At 33.8% G+C, this 16,961-nt stretch overlaps 1 protein-coding gene across 3 annotated transcripts in view; it reads left to right on the top strand.

Annotated features, from left to right (window-relative positions):
- Positions 1-16,961, top strand: part of CSMD3 (CUB and Sushi multiple domains 3) — a 587,056-nt gene that overhangs the window by 342,546 nt on the left and 227,549 nt on the right. For all 3 annotated transcript variants that reach the window (XM_053944919.1, XM_053944910.1, XM_053944900.1), the window contains 3 exons: positions 3,439-3,626; positions 6,050-6,238; positions 15,792-15,908. In XM_053944919.1, coding sequence (XP_053800894.1) covers positions 3,439-3,626; positions 6,050-6,238; positions 15,792-15,908 — 494 coding nt within the window. The remainder of the gene's footprint in view (positions 1-3,438; positions 3,627-6,049; positions 6,239-15,791; positions 15,909-16,961) is intronic.

The raw sequence follows: 16,961 nt of genomic DNA, 5'->3' as shown, positions 1-16,961 counted from the left end.
CAGTTATTATTTATGCATCATGTTTTGACTAGGCCTGCTCATTATAAAATAGCATATGCAAGTAATACTAATTTTGCTAATAAAATCTGACACTCTCTTTCATACAGTTTCTGTTTGTAATACATAATGCCTTGTCATAAAATTGCACAACCTCCTTTACTCTTGTAAGAAAGATCAAAAAGAACAAGATATGGTCTCTTTGGATCACAGAGAAAGCCTGTATCCTCTTTATGACACCTTTTTTTTCCCACTGCTGCTCATTTTTGACACTCTTGTCACTTGTCAGAAATTGGTCTAGTGTGCATATTGCTCAGATGCAGCAATCCAGAGAGGCCATACTTGCAGATACACGTGTACTCTTTTGTATCTCTGTGCAGAACTACACTTAAAAATACATCTATGTATGTTCACACAGATGCACTTAGATATATATAGGTACATGTCTCGATGCAAAGAAAAAGTTATTCTATAAATTAAATGCTGGAATAAAACTTTATAGTGTAATGAAAGGAAACATTTTGTAAGCTACTGTTATGCTATTTACTTATGTGCTTACCACATACTTAGACATTATTTTTCACATAGTTTAAGTTTGCCTTCTGAGTAATTTATGCATTAGCTTTTTAAAGACTCATTCTAGTCTTGGCTACCCTTGTTCTGCTGCTTCTGCTTGCAAATTTTCAGCTGCACTTTCTTAAGAGAAAAGGATCATTTTGTTGAAATACACAGTTTTAAAACTACAGCCAAATGACTTTCCTATATAAACAAAAAAACCCTAATATTTTGCCCATTTCTTTGCCTTTTAACTTTGTCCTGAGAAACACACATACTCTTTCTAGCCTTTATTGGTGCAAATACCAAAACTTCCACAATACGTGTGATTGTCTGAAAGATTTTTAATTTCTTGGTCAGGGATAAATATTTATAGTACATGTCTATAACTTTTAAATAATTTTTGGAATATCTAAGTTTCCCACTTGCAGGGTAGTTTCCTTTTAATCTTCCTACCTTCCTATATCTTCTCTCTTATAACATTGGATAGGAGCGAGGAGCTGCATTCCATGACTGTATGCTAAAGAATTCCTGTGCCAAGGAGACAGAGACATGAGAATAGAAGGAGATCTACAGACAAATCAAATAAAAATAACTATTAACTTTTGTGCTTTTGGCATGCAAAAAATAACTTTTTCATGTATTGTTATATGATTGTGCATCTATTTTTTAAAATGTTTATTCCTGTTCTAAAGCACAGCTAAGATAGATGATCTGTTGATATTTTGTTATAAATCAGTATCTTTTTAGGCTCAATTGAAATGATAGAAGTGAGAAATGGCAATGCCATTCTTGATTGCAATGAAGTGTTTACCATGAAGCCTAATTATGAGTATTTAAATGTGAAAGATGCTGACAGCAAATTGCTGATTGGAGTACTAGTCACGTTTGTCTATTGAGCATTTACTATGCAGCAAGAAATCCTGACACTGCAATGAGTTGATAAGGGTGTCTCTTAGAAACAAAGATGTGTGTTATAAATATTCAGGCACTTTTATCTATTCAAATAAGGCCTCCTAATAAAAGTATATGCGGGACCTCCTGTGTTAAAACTTTTTTCACTCCTGTCTGCTAGTGAGTCCACCATAAGATTAGATGTCACATGGCAATTAAGACATCCAGGTCAATTTAGCAATAGTGATCAAATAAGTAGGAAAGAACATTGGAAGGGTCTTACATGAGTGCAGGGTATTTCTTATTCAGTTTTCTAAAAGCCCCTATTGTTTTGTTACACAAGAGGGAAAAAAGTATGTAAATATTGCAGATATGTTGAGCAAGCATCAAGGGAAAAGATATTGAAGGAAAAATTGATATAAGCATGAGATTTATAGATTAAATTTAAATTGACTGTTTTTTGAGCTAAATGACCAAGCAAAAGCATTGAACATAATGCCCTCTTCAAATTTGTTTCAGTTCATCTCACTTGAAAATAGTTCTAACATTTTCTTTCATGACTGATTATTAATTTTTTTTAATCTTCATCTTTTTCATATTTATGGTGGTACATATAGTCTAAGTAGTTTTGAGAGGATTTCCTTTATGTCTTTGGAGATTCAATATAATCTCAACTTGACTTGAGTGGCCTGGTAGTTGCATTACATTTATAAGACCCATGTCTTTTTCCACCTTCTTTCTCATGTATGCTTTTGATGTAGGTGCTAAGAAAGCTGAGCAAGACTAAATAATCTGTTTCCAAAATTTCTCCTGTGTTGTATGGATTGCTGGAAAAAAAAAAAAAGTAAAAAAAAAGTAAAAAAAAAAAAAAAAGTAAAAAAAAAAAAAAAACTATTGGAAAGTGCAAGTTATTGCCTGGCAGCTTTTCAGCAGGATGTGATTGCGAGTTACTGGGGGAGCTGAAAAAAACCCAAATTTTCAGTTTTCCTCCTTCCCAATTTTTCTACCACTTCATTTCTGTAACTCCCTCTTACTTTAGTTCTGTGCTCTGTTATACATTATTAAGTGGGAGCAGAATATCAATAAAAAGAAAATGTTTTGTAGGTTTAATTTGTCTTGTCTTTTGCCAGACTCCTTTAGATCTTTTGGCTCAGAGTCATGGGACATAAATACTGAAATATCGAGTTCCTCAGTACATTGGCTTTACTAACACAGTTCTTTGAATGGATTTCACAAAGCTGAATTAGGCGTCTAAGTAAATCAAAGCGAGAATTAAGACTATCTGAGGATCATTGTAAAATCCTGCTGTTAATTGTTGCTTTTTAATTCTGGAAAGGTTTTTCAGTAATCCATCAGAGTCCATTATAGAGCATTATGATTGATCTAAAGTCTGTCATAGTAAGAAAGAGATAAACCACTGTCAAAATACCAAACAGGTGTTTGGGATTGCTGATACCATCTAAAACAAGACAGACAAAGAGATACTTAGCAGCACTATCACACTCAGCTTTTCCTTGCTAGGGAGAGCACACATATTGTATTTAAACAGGCATTTTGTTTTCTCGCACTTTCTAAAAAGGATTTTTAGTTGTGGGTTTTTCTTCACATAACTTCTGTCACTACTTTGGACTGAGTCTCAGCTGGCAGAAAGCCACTGGAGTCAGAGTCAAATAATTCTATCCCTGCTTATAGATGATTTTAAGGTAGGAACTCAAGAGTATGAGCCATTGATGATACAAAGTACCTTGATATTTTTGCCAATTGCATCAACATGCCCTCCATATAAGTCTCATCTTTCTAAGCAATTAAATTGAAATTTTATTATTGTATAAATTATATAGGATAATTAATATTATTGCAATGGTATTGAAAAATAGATATGTGGAGAAAAAATATTTTCAGGAAAGTTGCATAGTTTAAAAAATATGGGTTTATTGAATTTGTTTTAACTGTCTTTTAAATTTGTGCCTCCGTGTGTTTTCACAATTCCAGATTTCAGACGGAACTCAATTATGATGTTTTGGAAATTCATGATGGACCAAACCTATTATCTCCACTTCTGGGTTCTTACAATGGTACACAGGTCCCACAGTTTCTCTTTAGCAGTAGCAATTTCATGTATCTTCTCTTTACAACTGATAACAGTCGTTCTAACAATGGATTCAAAATTCACTATGAAAGTAAGTACTTCTGTGTTGTATTATTTGATCTCCCCTCCCCCTCAATGCTTACCCTATTCAAATACAGATTTCATCTTGGCTAAATTCCTGTTATTTCCCAATCTGAGAAAGATTCAGAAATGTTAAACTGCAAAAGAGATGACTACTAATTTTATATATATTTAATGTCATTGATGTACTGCTCTGCTTTTAAAATCAAAATATGAGAATGAGAAGCAAATGCCTTTCATCTGGAGGCTGCTTTTATGTCTTAATATTATATTTTATACAATGCATTTTTGTGAGTGTAAAATGGCATGAGATCAGGAAGATCATGAAAATCTAGGAATAAAACTGAATTAGTGTTCTGGTTCTGCAGCCCTAACTGAAGATACGGGAAAGTGCAGTTTACATAATGACCTGAAAATCAAGAAATGGAATTGGTTGATTTGGGATCTTTAGGATTCTAAAAACCTGCTATATGATTTTTTTTCTGACATAGAAATACTCTTTTGTCTTTATTATAGTCATATAAACTATGTTGCAGAAAGTATCTGTAAGATTTCATACTTCATGAATTATTAAAATTCTATGTTGAAATACTATAATTCAATTTACATGATGTCTTTCTAAATATAACTTCTGTTGTAATAATTCCTACTCATATGATAAGTAATATTTTTGCTATAATCATTATCTTATTTGCTTAGTAAAGGTCATTGGCATGTTGATTGTACTTCTACTTGTTGGAATTACCAGATGTTCTTAATTTTTGACATTATTTTTTGCAATTTTCATTATTTCCATCCATTATAAGGATACTAAAAATAATATGCATAGGGGAGATATTGCCAGATAAAATTTGGATTGATTTGAACTCCAACAAATGTTAAATTCAAGCTGTTTATTGAAAAAAAAAGTCTCTTATTATACCAAAATTATTACCTGTCCTAGCATTCACCCACAAACGTCTGTTTTGTATAATCTTCTACATTATGAAAAGTGATGATTTTGTTAGGTTTTCATCCATTCTGAAGTTTGAAGGAAGGCTCTCCTAACACATCAGGAGAACTAGATTAAGACTGCCAACCAGGACACAAAATTCATAGAAAGACTGAATAATAAATAGTAGAAGTTATACTATGGGAATGTGAAGAGAAAAAAAAAGAAATATGCACTTATTACAAATAATAAACAGTTTCAATTAAATAAAGTTGGAAAGGAAACCTGAATAAATAAATAAATCCTTTATAAATAAATACTTGAATTTCATTATAAAATCCTATTTTTTGTGAAACTGATCCACACCCCACAGTTCTCTACACTAGTGGAGAAAAAAAGCTAAATTTATACTATCAGAGAGCATGGAAAATATATATTCTTATCACTTGTACCTAAACAATTTTCAGTATTTTCTGTTTAATAGCTCCTGTTTATACACAGAAGTCTAGTATTCATTTTATTTTTATTTAATTCTTACTGGTTTCTCATCTTGCATTATCCAGTAAAATCCAATTCTGTTTTCCTTTTTGGGAACACAAATAATAACGATCAGTGGTCTCCTATTCATCATTTCTTCTCCCTACAAATAGTGTGTTGAAAACTAAGATCTTTTATATATTCATAACTTTAATGCTAATTATATATTTCCACAAATTATTTTCTTGTAATGAAGGATTTTTTATGACTTCTGTGTAGGAGTAAAAGGAATAACACCCATTAAAATCTTGCACTGAATACTTCCAGTAATTTACTAACTTTAGTATTATCTGCAGAGGGTTGGGGGTTTTTCATTATTAATTTATAGTGAACTTCTTTATATGAGTTTATAAATGAACATCTCATTGGGAAATGATCTAAAAGGTTTAATTTTTTAACACACATTGAAATCCCTTTATCAAGTCAACTTCTCTTTATTCTTTTCTGCTATTCTTTATCTTCTCAATGTCTCATATATCAAATAACACTAGGCATGAGTATGAATTATGTAAATAATTGATCTATGCAAATATTTTAAATATTTAAATATTTAAAATATATAAATATCAGAAGAAATGTAAACAATTTCAGCTATGCTAGCAATTTTTGATCAGGAAAAAATAAAGGCTGAAAATCAGAACTTTAAGTGATCATCAAAGCTTTTTAATATCAGCATCAGGTACAAAATAATTTATGTCACTAAGACATGATCAAACTAAATGTCCTGTAAATTATGGGATATTTTTCTCTGCAACAATGGCAGGATTCAAACTGTGGTCCGTATTGTCTTTTAATGGTAACACAGAGAAGAATAGTGGAAAGATAATTCACTGTAAATGTGAGATTATGAAGCCTTCACCTCACAACCATCACAACCAATTACTTAAATTAATTTAAAAAAAATCAATAGGTCCTTTGTTTAATTCTTTTACTTTCTTTTTTTTTTTTTTTTTTTTTTAATCTAGGTGTAACTGTTAATACTTACTCTTGCTTGGATCCTGGCATACCAGTGCATGGACGTCGTTATGGACATGACTTTTCTATAGGTTCCACCGTCTCATTTAGTTGTGATCCAGGTTATAGGCTCAGTCATGAGGAGCCTTTACTATGTGAAAAAAATCACTGGTGGAGTCACCCACTCCCAACTTGTGATGGTAAGGATGAAGAGATTTAATACAGAGTACTTTAAGATATACAAGTTTTGTCAAACTATTATTAGTCAAAATGAGTTAAATGCCAGAGCCTGTAAAACTTATATTTTTAGGAAAGAAAAAGAATAGTTACAGGAAATAAGTGCCATATATCTTTGTGATGAGACATATGAAACAGAATATAGAGTTATTTAATCCTGCAGATTACTGAAAGTGTGTCTATCTGAATTTATGTAACAGTGAACTAACTGATTGCAAACTTTGTGTATATCTAGTTATAAAACACTTATTACAACTTGAAGATATTTGTGTTTGGGTATCCATCTATGGACACAGATTGCTGACATAAAAACCATGAAATTAAGTTTATTTGCACCTGACTCAAAACTTCATTTTTTCATGATGATCACTCTGTTTTTAGCTTGTTAACAGAACTTCACACCCTTCAATCATTGTGGAAATTTATTAGGACTACATTATTCAGACCAAAAGTGGTCTCCACCATATCATTAAGTCTGAAAAATTATCTAATATTTTCAGTCATCTCTTGTAATCTGAATTGTTCATTTTAATGCTTTCCCAGTTGGAGTAATATCAATTATATGCACTATTAAGAAAGTAGATTGTAATGTTCATTCAGTTACATTGTTTGAGATACGTACTTCTTAAAACAGTTTCCATCCTTGCAGCATGGTGCATGTTTTTGATATTAAAAATGCTTTCAGGAATAATATAACCATCTAATTCTAAGTTAGTATTTAACCAAAGAAAGTCTCCTGAGCTTTTATGAGCTAGAGAATGTACATGATACTGTATTTTTTCTAATATGATTCTTAGTGTCTCAGGACACTAATTTTGAAAGAAAGATCTGAATGAAGACTGATGAAGAAGCTCATTGAATCATGTGTGATTTGCCATATGGAAGACTATTCATTCCCACTGCATTACTTTCTTTAGAAAATGGTAGGGACTTCTTTGGCCTTCAGATTGTTCAGTTCGGAAATGCTTTCAGATTTTATATTCAGGAAGGTGTCAGTATATGATAATACTCAAAATCTGTGGTAGTAGAAAGGGATGTGAATAATCACTTTGCTGAAAACGGCCCTCTGTAGTTCTCCACACCCATTTTCTAAAAGATTCTACATCTCAGTCAGGTTCTTGCAATGAAGAAGGACTCCCACAATTTGCAGTCAAGGGGACAATATTTTGTTGAATAGGCCACAAAACTAGGATATGTTTTCTAATGGTGATAGGCACTAGTTGCTAACCATGTAAAACAAACAAATAAGCATACTGCCTATGAATACTGTGCTCTGTTGTGAAATAAACTTACATCTTGTGATAAATTTCTTCCTAAAGATGCTGAACTAGTATGCAATTCATTAGGTAAATGAGATATTTTTTCTCCAGAGCACATTGCTAAATGGTGATTTTCCATTCAATAAATATGTTGTAAAGGTAGGATTGAGCACATTTATTCTACTAAATGTAATCAGTTTATGGTTGATGTAATTTTAATTTCATTGCTGAATTTCTTCTCTGGTGGAATGCTTTTTAAAACAATCCAGAGTCCTTGCACCCCAGGCAAAAATAGGCATTTGCTAAATGGACTGTTCTTTGCATAAATTACAAGTACGGGTTTGTATTAATCATACCACTAATAAACACATCAGTCACTATTACTGTGCATTCAGAATGTTACTCTGATGGTTTCTGAAGAGCCAAGTTCTTTTTTTGTTGTTCTTTTTGATTAGTGCATCTCTTTTTTTATAATTACATCGTGTAGTGATGTGGAGACAGACCATGGTAATTGTGCAGATTAGGTCATGGCAACTCATGAGTGGGTGTGGTTTGGAGAAGTGACTATAAAAGGAAAAAATTTTAGACTTCTTAAAGCAAGTTCCTCTTCAAAGTAGAGCATGGTGTTGACTGAAATTCTAGTCTCTGAAAGAGTGCAAACTAAATTTTTCGTGATGTGATTGATGTTGCACAGATAAACATCACGAAAAAAGAGCTAAAATGGATGGCTATGAGCTTTGCTGAGAAAACACTGCTTGTACTGTATCTGTATCATTCCCATCTACTAACTACATATGATTCACTCTTTACCTGTGTATCTGGAAAGCCTTGAATTTCTTAACTGTAATCACCACCCAGTGCTTAACTAAAAAGACCAAATTATATATTAAAATGTCCTTTCTATATGAATACTAAAAAAGAATTTTGCTTTTAAGCTTTGAACATATGTGAGGAACCCTATTCTACCCATTATATTAATTACTGTAGTAATCCCATCAAAAATTACAGGAAAATGAATGTAAAAGTTAGATATCTACTTAAGAGTGTAAAGTGCTCTTTATTCCCTTCATCATAACATTAAACTGAATGCTAATAGATAATTCTTATTCATTATTTGAATTAAAAATAAATATTGTCATTCCCCTGATCTTAATTTAATTAAGAAAATTAATAAATAGAATGAAAATAATTCAAGCAAGATAAAAAGCCATTAATGTTTATATTGGAAACTCCTAGATGTCCAAATGAATTCACAAATATGACTTATACTGTACATGAGGAACGTATTCAGGGAATAATGCAGAGGTGTTATGTCCTTTCTGTTGACATCTCTGAAATAAAAATGACAATTCCATTAAAATACAGCTGTTAAAAAAACTGCTTCAAATATTCAGTGAAGTAGAGGCCAGAATTGGAAATAGAGAGCATGTCTGGTCTATGTAGATTTAAATGAGAAGGTAAAAATGCAAGTTTATATTGTGAGTAATCTAGGCTAGACTAGTTTATATTAAATTAATCTCTTGTGTAATGTAACTCAAGTCCAAGGTTTATTTCTTGAAGCTGTGTATGTTAATTTGATGTCCATATACTTATTTATTTACCCCTACTGAATGACATCCCATTTTAAGATACATTACATTTTCCATAATTAGGAAAGAAAAATGCTGAAGTTACTTGGTCTGTGAAGCACAGTATATAAGATTCAAACTCTAATTCACTGTTTCAATAATTTTAAAGTCTATTTGTTATGCCACTTTTATTTTCCAATTGCACAATAAATGAAAATCATCTCAGAATTACATTTTTAGTTGGAAGTTAGAGTCAATTAAACAAATGAATGTAATGAGGCCTCTGTGTGTTTGCGCACACATATTTAGACTTATATATAGACAAACATATTTCCATATAAATAGATTTTTCTTTTTTTCTCTGCAGTCCTTTCTAAACTAGTATATGTTAATAGTCTTCTTTGATGATGCTTCAAATCTAAAGCTAATTGTTATTACTAATCAATTATAATTGTGTGTTTTCTCTTCCCATTACTTCTGAAAACCAAATAGTTTTCAATTATGTGTACTTACAACAAATTGAACTTCTGAAAAAAAGTTGGATTTTTTTTCTGAAAGCTTTTCCTCTTCTTAAGAGTATTTTATCTTTCCTGAGAAAATTGAGATACATCATTTTATATTAGTGTTGCAGGTGGTGATCTATGGCTAGTATCTTGAAAAATCATTACATAAGAAAATAATAGGTGATACCATTTGAAAATGTGAAAAATGCTAATTTCACAGATATCACCATCGTCAATCAGGCTAAAAAAGTAAAACACTTTGTTTGTTTTTTTTTTTTTAAGTGAATTTCTAGTGAACACTCTATGTTGAAATATGTCAAAAAATGCATTTATATATATCTGTATCTATCAATCTATATGTATTATTTTCTCTTGATTTACTAAATATCTAACACATTTTCATCATATTTTCTGTTCTTTTGGGATATGGGGACTGTTATGATCCAATTTAAACCCAGACAACCAAAGAAAGTGAAGTCTCTGTGTATAAACAGGAAAGAACTTTGAAGGTTCAAAATATAACCAAAAATTAGATTAAAATCAAATGAGGTTAGAGGCTGGTGCCAAAAAATTGATGTGTTTTATTTAATAGCAAAAGAGGCAAAGGGAAAGGGAGAGGAAGGAAGACAGTTCAGAAGGAAGGAAGGAAGGCAGTTCAGAAGGAAGGCAGGAAGGAAGGCAGGAAGGCAGGAAGGAAAGCAGGAAGGCAGGCAGGAAGGAAGGAAAGAAGGAAGTTGCGGAAGTTGCGGAAGTTGCGGAAGTTGCGGAAGTTGCGGAAGTTGCGGAAGTCGCGGAAGGAAGGAAGGAAGGAAGGAAGGAAGGAAGGAAGGAAGGAAGGAAGGAAGGAAGGAAGGAAGGAAGGAAGGAAGGAAGGAAGGAAGGAAGGAAGGAAGGAAGGAAGGAAGGAAGGAAGGAAGGAAGGAAGGAAGGAAGGAAGGAAGGAAGGAAGGAAGGAAGGAAGGAAGGAAGGAAGGAAGGAAGGAAGGAAGGAAGGAAGGAAGGAAGGAAGGAAGGAAGGAAGGAAGGAAGGAAGGAAGGAAGGAAGGAAGGAAGGAAGGAAGGAAGGAAGGAAGGAAGGAAGGAAGGAAGGAAGGAAGGAAGGAAGGAAGGAAGGAAGGAAGGAAGGAAGGAAGGAAGGAAGGAAGGAAGGAAGGAAGGAAGGAAGGAAGGAAGGAAGGAAGGAAGGAAGGAAGGAAGGAAGGAAGGAAGGAAGGAAGGAAGGAAGGAAGGAAGGAAGGAAGGAAGGAAGGAAGGAAGGAAGGAAGGAAGGAAGGAAGGAAGGAAGGAAGGAAGGAAGGAAGGAAGGAAGGAAGGAAGGAAGGAAGGAAGGAAGGAAGGAAGGAAGGAAGGAAGGAAGGAAGGAAGGAAGGAAGGAAGGAAGGGGCCACCACACACCGCTGCACACCAAGCTGAAGAGTGCAGAATTCTGTGGGCTAATCTACTCTTTGGGCAGGTGGGAATGCCCTGTGCCTCCCTTGCAGGGGGCCAGTTTGACACTGTCCCTTGCAACACTGAGGGTCTGTTGCATCACCTCTGGCACTCTGCTGCAGGATCTGGGGACCCCTTTGGGGGCCCTTTGATGGGCTGTGTCACCCCCTCTGCTGTGGATGAGTTTTTCCCCGGGTGAATTGGTGAAGGGCCCCTCAGCTGAGCTCCTCTGCACAGCGGAGGGTGGGTGGTCACTACCTCTGACCAGAGTCCTTTCTAACACACACCCAAAGCCTCTCCCCCACCCTTTGCTGTGAGGGTCTGTGAGAGCCCGGCAGCTGATGGCCCTGGGGCTGTGGTCTCCACCCTGAAGGTACCAGGCTTGTGCTTTGTGAATGTCCCCAGCCAACCCTGAGTTGTTACTTCAACTTGTCTTCATCAATGAACAGTGTAGGGTGTCTCAGAGCCCCGTTCAGGGTGTGGTGATCTTCTCTGCAGCTTTTGTAATATGGTTTTAAAAGTCCTTCATGAAAATGTTTAAATCATAAACTATAATATTTCAATCATAAACTAGAATATTTCATTTTCTACAGAGACCCCTTTCCTCTCATATCCAGATTACTAGACATTTCATATCACTATTCTCTTCATAACTCTGAGACTGACTTGTATCACATCAAAACAAACTAGTTTTAAATAGATAGCAAATTGTATTTGTAGATCTCAGGTGACAGCAAAGATAATTAGTGGCTGCTGAATTTTCCTGATGGTTATAAAAAGCAAAAATTAAGAGAGTTTTCTGTAAATAACTGTTGAGCTAGCCATAGAGGGTGATCCTGTGCAGGAAGAGAAAATACAAACTGACTCCTACAGTAAAATATAAACATGCTTAAACCAGAACAGAGGGCATGTGAGAATAAAATGGAAAACACAAACAAACAAACAAATACAAAAAAGCCATGTCATTATCTAATGTGAAGTGTCTTAGAAATATGTTTCTGTGGCATAGCTGCTGTGACAAGACAGCTAAGTGTTTACAATTGTTAATGCAGGGTCGTAGAGATAGAAAACATATCTTATTGAAGTAGATTATAAAAAAAACCCTGTCTCATTACTGATCCAAAATTATAGATTCTTACGCGGCTTGCTAGCCTTCCCAAGTGAGACCCCAAGAGGGAATACAACATAATGACAGTTTAGCAGAAGATCAAATGAGTAAAAATAGACTATGAATAAATTTAGGCTGAAAATTATAAGGCTATTCCTAGTATTGTAAGATTGATTTCCTATAACAGTTTTTTAGTAGCATGAAATACGGTCTGAAATGGAACTTTGCTATGAATGACAAAAGTCAAGTGTTTTTATTACAGTTTTTAATGTATTTTTGGGATGAAGCATGGCCTGCATATCTCCCACTGAGACATGAGTAGTCTGACTAAAGACTCTGAAATTATTTGGGCCAAAAATTATTTTCAAAACATATATTGGAACATTTTCTAATCTAGGCTTGCTTGTTGTCACTTTTTTTTTTTTTTTGCGATTGATCATGTTACTGAGCAAAATGAATGCAGTTGCAACAAAACAGAGTGTAAGTAATCAACCCAATATTGTAAGAATTTATTTCAGTGGAACATCTGAACCATGCTCCACTATTGAATTGGAATCCTCATTCATAGTTATCCAAAACTTGCTTCTTAAATTGTTACATCATTTCTGATCACCACAGTGTATACTTCCAGATACCTATCTGTATTTCATACAGTCACTTTTATATTTTGTTCTTTTTACTTTTTGTTCTTTTATTCTTATTGTTGTTGTTGTTTTGTGTTTTTAAAATTTTCTTTTTATTTTGATTCTCACTATTTGGAAAACAGTAATGCAGGCATGTCTTGATTCAACTTCTCTGACTGCATAAAAAAATTAATTAGTGTGTTAATATAATGTTCCATTTTTCACATTAGAAATAAAAAGTAGTGCTTCAGTTATTTCCTTAAGTATTCTTTCTACTTTTACTCTTTCCTAGCTTCCATCTTGGTATAATCAGATAAAGTGAAAGAAAGGTAGAACTTGGAAATACGTGTGTTTATCCTTTGCTGTTCTTATTTTTATGTGCTCCTGTTTTCCTTTGCACTCTGAAAAACAGTCAGATACTAGTAGTGATATTTCATGCTTGGGCTGTTAGCCATCTTATCAGGGCCAGTTGCACATCCACTATTTCAGATTTGTCAGCTTGGCTTTATTTTCTAAAAAGCTGCTCCCTTGATGCCTTTTTCTGCCATCTGCTAGCCTTCATAGAGTTACACTCAAGGCCTGATGACATGCCATAGATGTTTTGTCACTATTTGCATTCCTGAAATGTTTTCCAAACACCCCCTGTAAAATATATTATTTGGTCTATAGCCTATGATTATAAAAACTGACTGTATTTTTTATTAAATGGATGAAGTAGATAGTTACCATCAGGAGCTCCAATAATATGCTGTCACAGCCTTGGCTGTATTTTGCTAATGTGTAAATATAGCAAGATCAGATGATAAGGTGCCAGTATTTGCCTTCACTGTCTCTTCATTAGAGAAGTGAGGAGGGAAATTAATATGGAAGGAGGTTATTTGCCTGTGGCAACAGTGGAGAGATTGGGCAAATGTAGTCCTAGAATGTCTTATTTCAGGCTGTGGTACTGGATTTGCAAATTTCCATCTTACAATTAGGCCAACAAAGGCTAGAAAGTTGGCAGGAGAAATAGCACATACAAAGCAATCATGAGGCTATCCAGACAAGTAAGCATGTTCAAAACAGAAATATAGCTAGAATGACCAAACAAATTTTAGCTAGGCAAGACAGGGCAGTCTTCATCCTACTATAGAGGATGAAATTCCATTTCTGATTTATAAAAAAAGTCTTATTAAATGTATACTTCTTTTAGTGCCCTGAACACATGATGATATGCAGGTCCATAACTGCATTATGAAAAGTAATTGATCTTTATGAAAACATTCCACAGTGCTACTGAAATGTCTGGAAAATGCATGTATTTCATTGACACAAATGTCTGCTTAAGTACAGGGTGAGATTGAAGGTACATTCTGATTCCCTGTCTGTTGTGTCCTCAAATCAGTTATGAATTTACATTTACAAGCAGAAAATTGTGACATGTCCATATATTCATTCTCAAATATATAACATTAACAACAAAGGCATGAGTATAACTTCAACCATTTAGTCCATCAAAATGTAGCAGAAAATGCCACAAACAGCATAAATATCAAGATATAGCAGAAGAAAAAGCATAATGCAGCAAATTACTAGCATGTACTGAAAGGCCAAACCTCTCCCCCCTTTACAAGTCATGCTGTTGAGTGCTGCATGAGGAATTGCTACTGATATTACAGGAGGGGTAGGAGCCGGTTAAACCAGGTAAGGCAGGTGGGACAGCATCTCTTAGAAATAGGCATTGCTCCTCCAACCTTTTATAGGCATTGCTCCTCCAATCTTTTATAGGCATTGCTCCTCTGACCTTCTCTCACCCTCATTGCTGTGGCAGCGGGGTGGGAAGCACAGACATGAGCAAGAAATAGTTGAGTGACCGCTTATAGAACAAGAAGAGGGTTTGATATTTGTATCAACTGGAGTTACAGACAAATAGCTGCTATTTACATCTCTCCAAAAGTGCCTTTGAAGACCTTTAACATCTCCTAAAAATAAGAGAAGAATTTGTGTTTATTACTTTGGAAGGGCTGCTCTTATGGAGAGCTGCAATCAACTACTGGAATGGTCTAGATTATTTGACCTGTAACTGGTGAAAATAGTTCACTGTTTTTTGTTCTAAAATATTTCTGCGAAATAATTTTGGTAATGCATATAATGAGGCTAAGGAAAATAAAAGGAATAGATGCTTTTAACCTTGAGGAAAAATAAAATAGAACTACTCATTTGTTTTATAATGTATGCTCTTCTGAGATAATCTATATTCAGAGAACTCTGATGTAATAACTTGGTACTGAATTTTAATAACTGTTATTGATATATGATAATTCTAAAACACAAGACTCTTCCTTGCTAAAAATTACTTGACAAATGTTGTATTTCAAAAACCCTGGAACAGAAAATCATTGAGCTGTACATTTTTGCCAGTGTTGTAATGACTAAATTTTTGTATTTTGCATTAATTCAAGCTGTAATTTAATTTTTGTATTTCTTAATTACCAATTACTTTTATAAAGTTGCTAATGAAACTATAGAAATGCTTATTCTTATACTGGAATCTGTCATTAGCACTATCATAGATATAAACACATAACTAATAATAATAATATTATTCACAAAACCATGTCAACCTTCCTTGCACAAATATTTTAAGTAAATAATTCTTCAATAGCCAAGATCCACCATTTTGATTCTCCAGCCTTGGCTCTGTTTAAGTGATATTGTTTGGCTCTCTATCATCTGCCTTCATCTCTCTGCTGAACTTAACAGTTTTCACAGAGGCTCCAGAAACGTAAAAAAACAGCTAATGAAGCTTGATTTTGATTTTCTTATGCATATTAAACACAAATTAATTAATAATGTATTGCATTTCTTTTTTGTATGAAAACGGCCTGTAGTCATATCTGAAATTGCTACATCATTTGAATAACTACCTTTAAGTAATTTTAAAGGCAGAAATTTTTAGGTTTATTTTTTCACATTTTCTCTTATCTGTATGTTTTCTATTATTTATATTATTATTATTGTTACTGTTATTATTTTCTTTGTTTCTAGCTTTATGTGGTGGAGATGTTAGAGGACCTAGTGGAACAATTTTATCCCCAGGTTATCCTGATTTATATCCAAATTCACTGAATTGCACATGGACTGTGGATGTTACCCATGGAAAAGGTAAATAAATCCTCTCATCCTCTCTCTTTTTCCTCTTTTTTTTTTTTTTTTTTTTTTTTTTTTTTTTTTTTTTTTTTTTTAATGTATAAGCCCAGTATTCTCTTCTTTAGAAGGAGACCTAGGTTAGTACCAAAGCACTTGGATTTGCATTGCTGATTTTTAGGTTTGTTAATTTTCTTGTAGTAATTCCTAGAATCCCAGAAGTGGACTAGGCCCTTATACTTCCCACAGAATGAAAAGTCAGTGAGAAACAATTATATAATGGCTGATCACAGAAGCTGAAGGACAAAAGGCTTTTAAGGAAGAGGTGGTTATTTCTTGAAGTTAGATTTCAGGAAAAAGATGTAAAGCTGATTTTAACTCTTCTCTGAGAGGTTAAATAATGCTTAGGACACAAATGGAAGCTGGTATTTCCAGGTAGCAAAGTTCCCTAGAAATATTGTGTCCTAGCTTTCAAATAAAGGTTTTGGTACTAGATGAGCTGGATCATACTTTTAGGTTTTTGTTGGTATTTTATATTAAATATGAGAGTGACTCGTACTATGGGTAGAAAGAGCTAGAGAGGCATAACACAATGTTAAGGGAAGGAGACAGAGATGTCATAACAGAAATTGAATACAAAAAGAGTAAGCTGGTAAGAACACAAAAAAGACAATTATATTGTGACACTGGAAAGAATACAGAAAAAGAAATTAAAGGGAGAAAAAGGAAGGCAAGTTCAATTCTGAATTTCATCAATGTTCTCTGTTAGGGCATGAAAAATGTGACAAAGTATGCTGATGATGTATTCCTCTAAGAAAGAGTTACTGATAACATAAAAATAACACTTCAGATACAGGGAATTGTGCTGATCTGTGATCCCCTTACTCTATTTTGTACAAGCAATGTGATAGTTTCTCATCTAGACGTTAAATCACTCTGACTGGTTTTCCCATTTAAAACTCCTTAAAGCATTAAAGTTGTAAAGAGTGTCTCTCAAAATTATTGCTCCAACTCTTCCAGAGTCTCTCTTATTACCAAGTGATGCCTTTGTGTCAGTGTAATTTGATTCTA

Source organism: Vidua chalybeata, chromosome 1 (genome assembly GCF_026979565.1).
Source record: "Vidua chalybeata isolate OUT-0048 chromosome 1, bVidCha1 merged haplotype, whole genome shotgun sequence".
NCBI classification, from domain to species: domain Eukaryota; kingdom Metazoa; phylum Chordata; class Aves; order Passeriformes; family Viduidae; genus Vidua; species Vidua chalybeata.
Note: the sequence above shows the minus strand (reverse complement) of the source record. Positions and strands in the feature narration are given on the sequence as shown.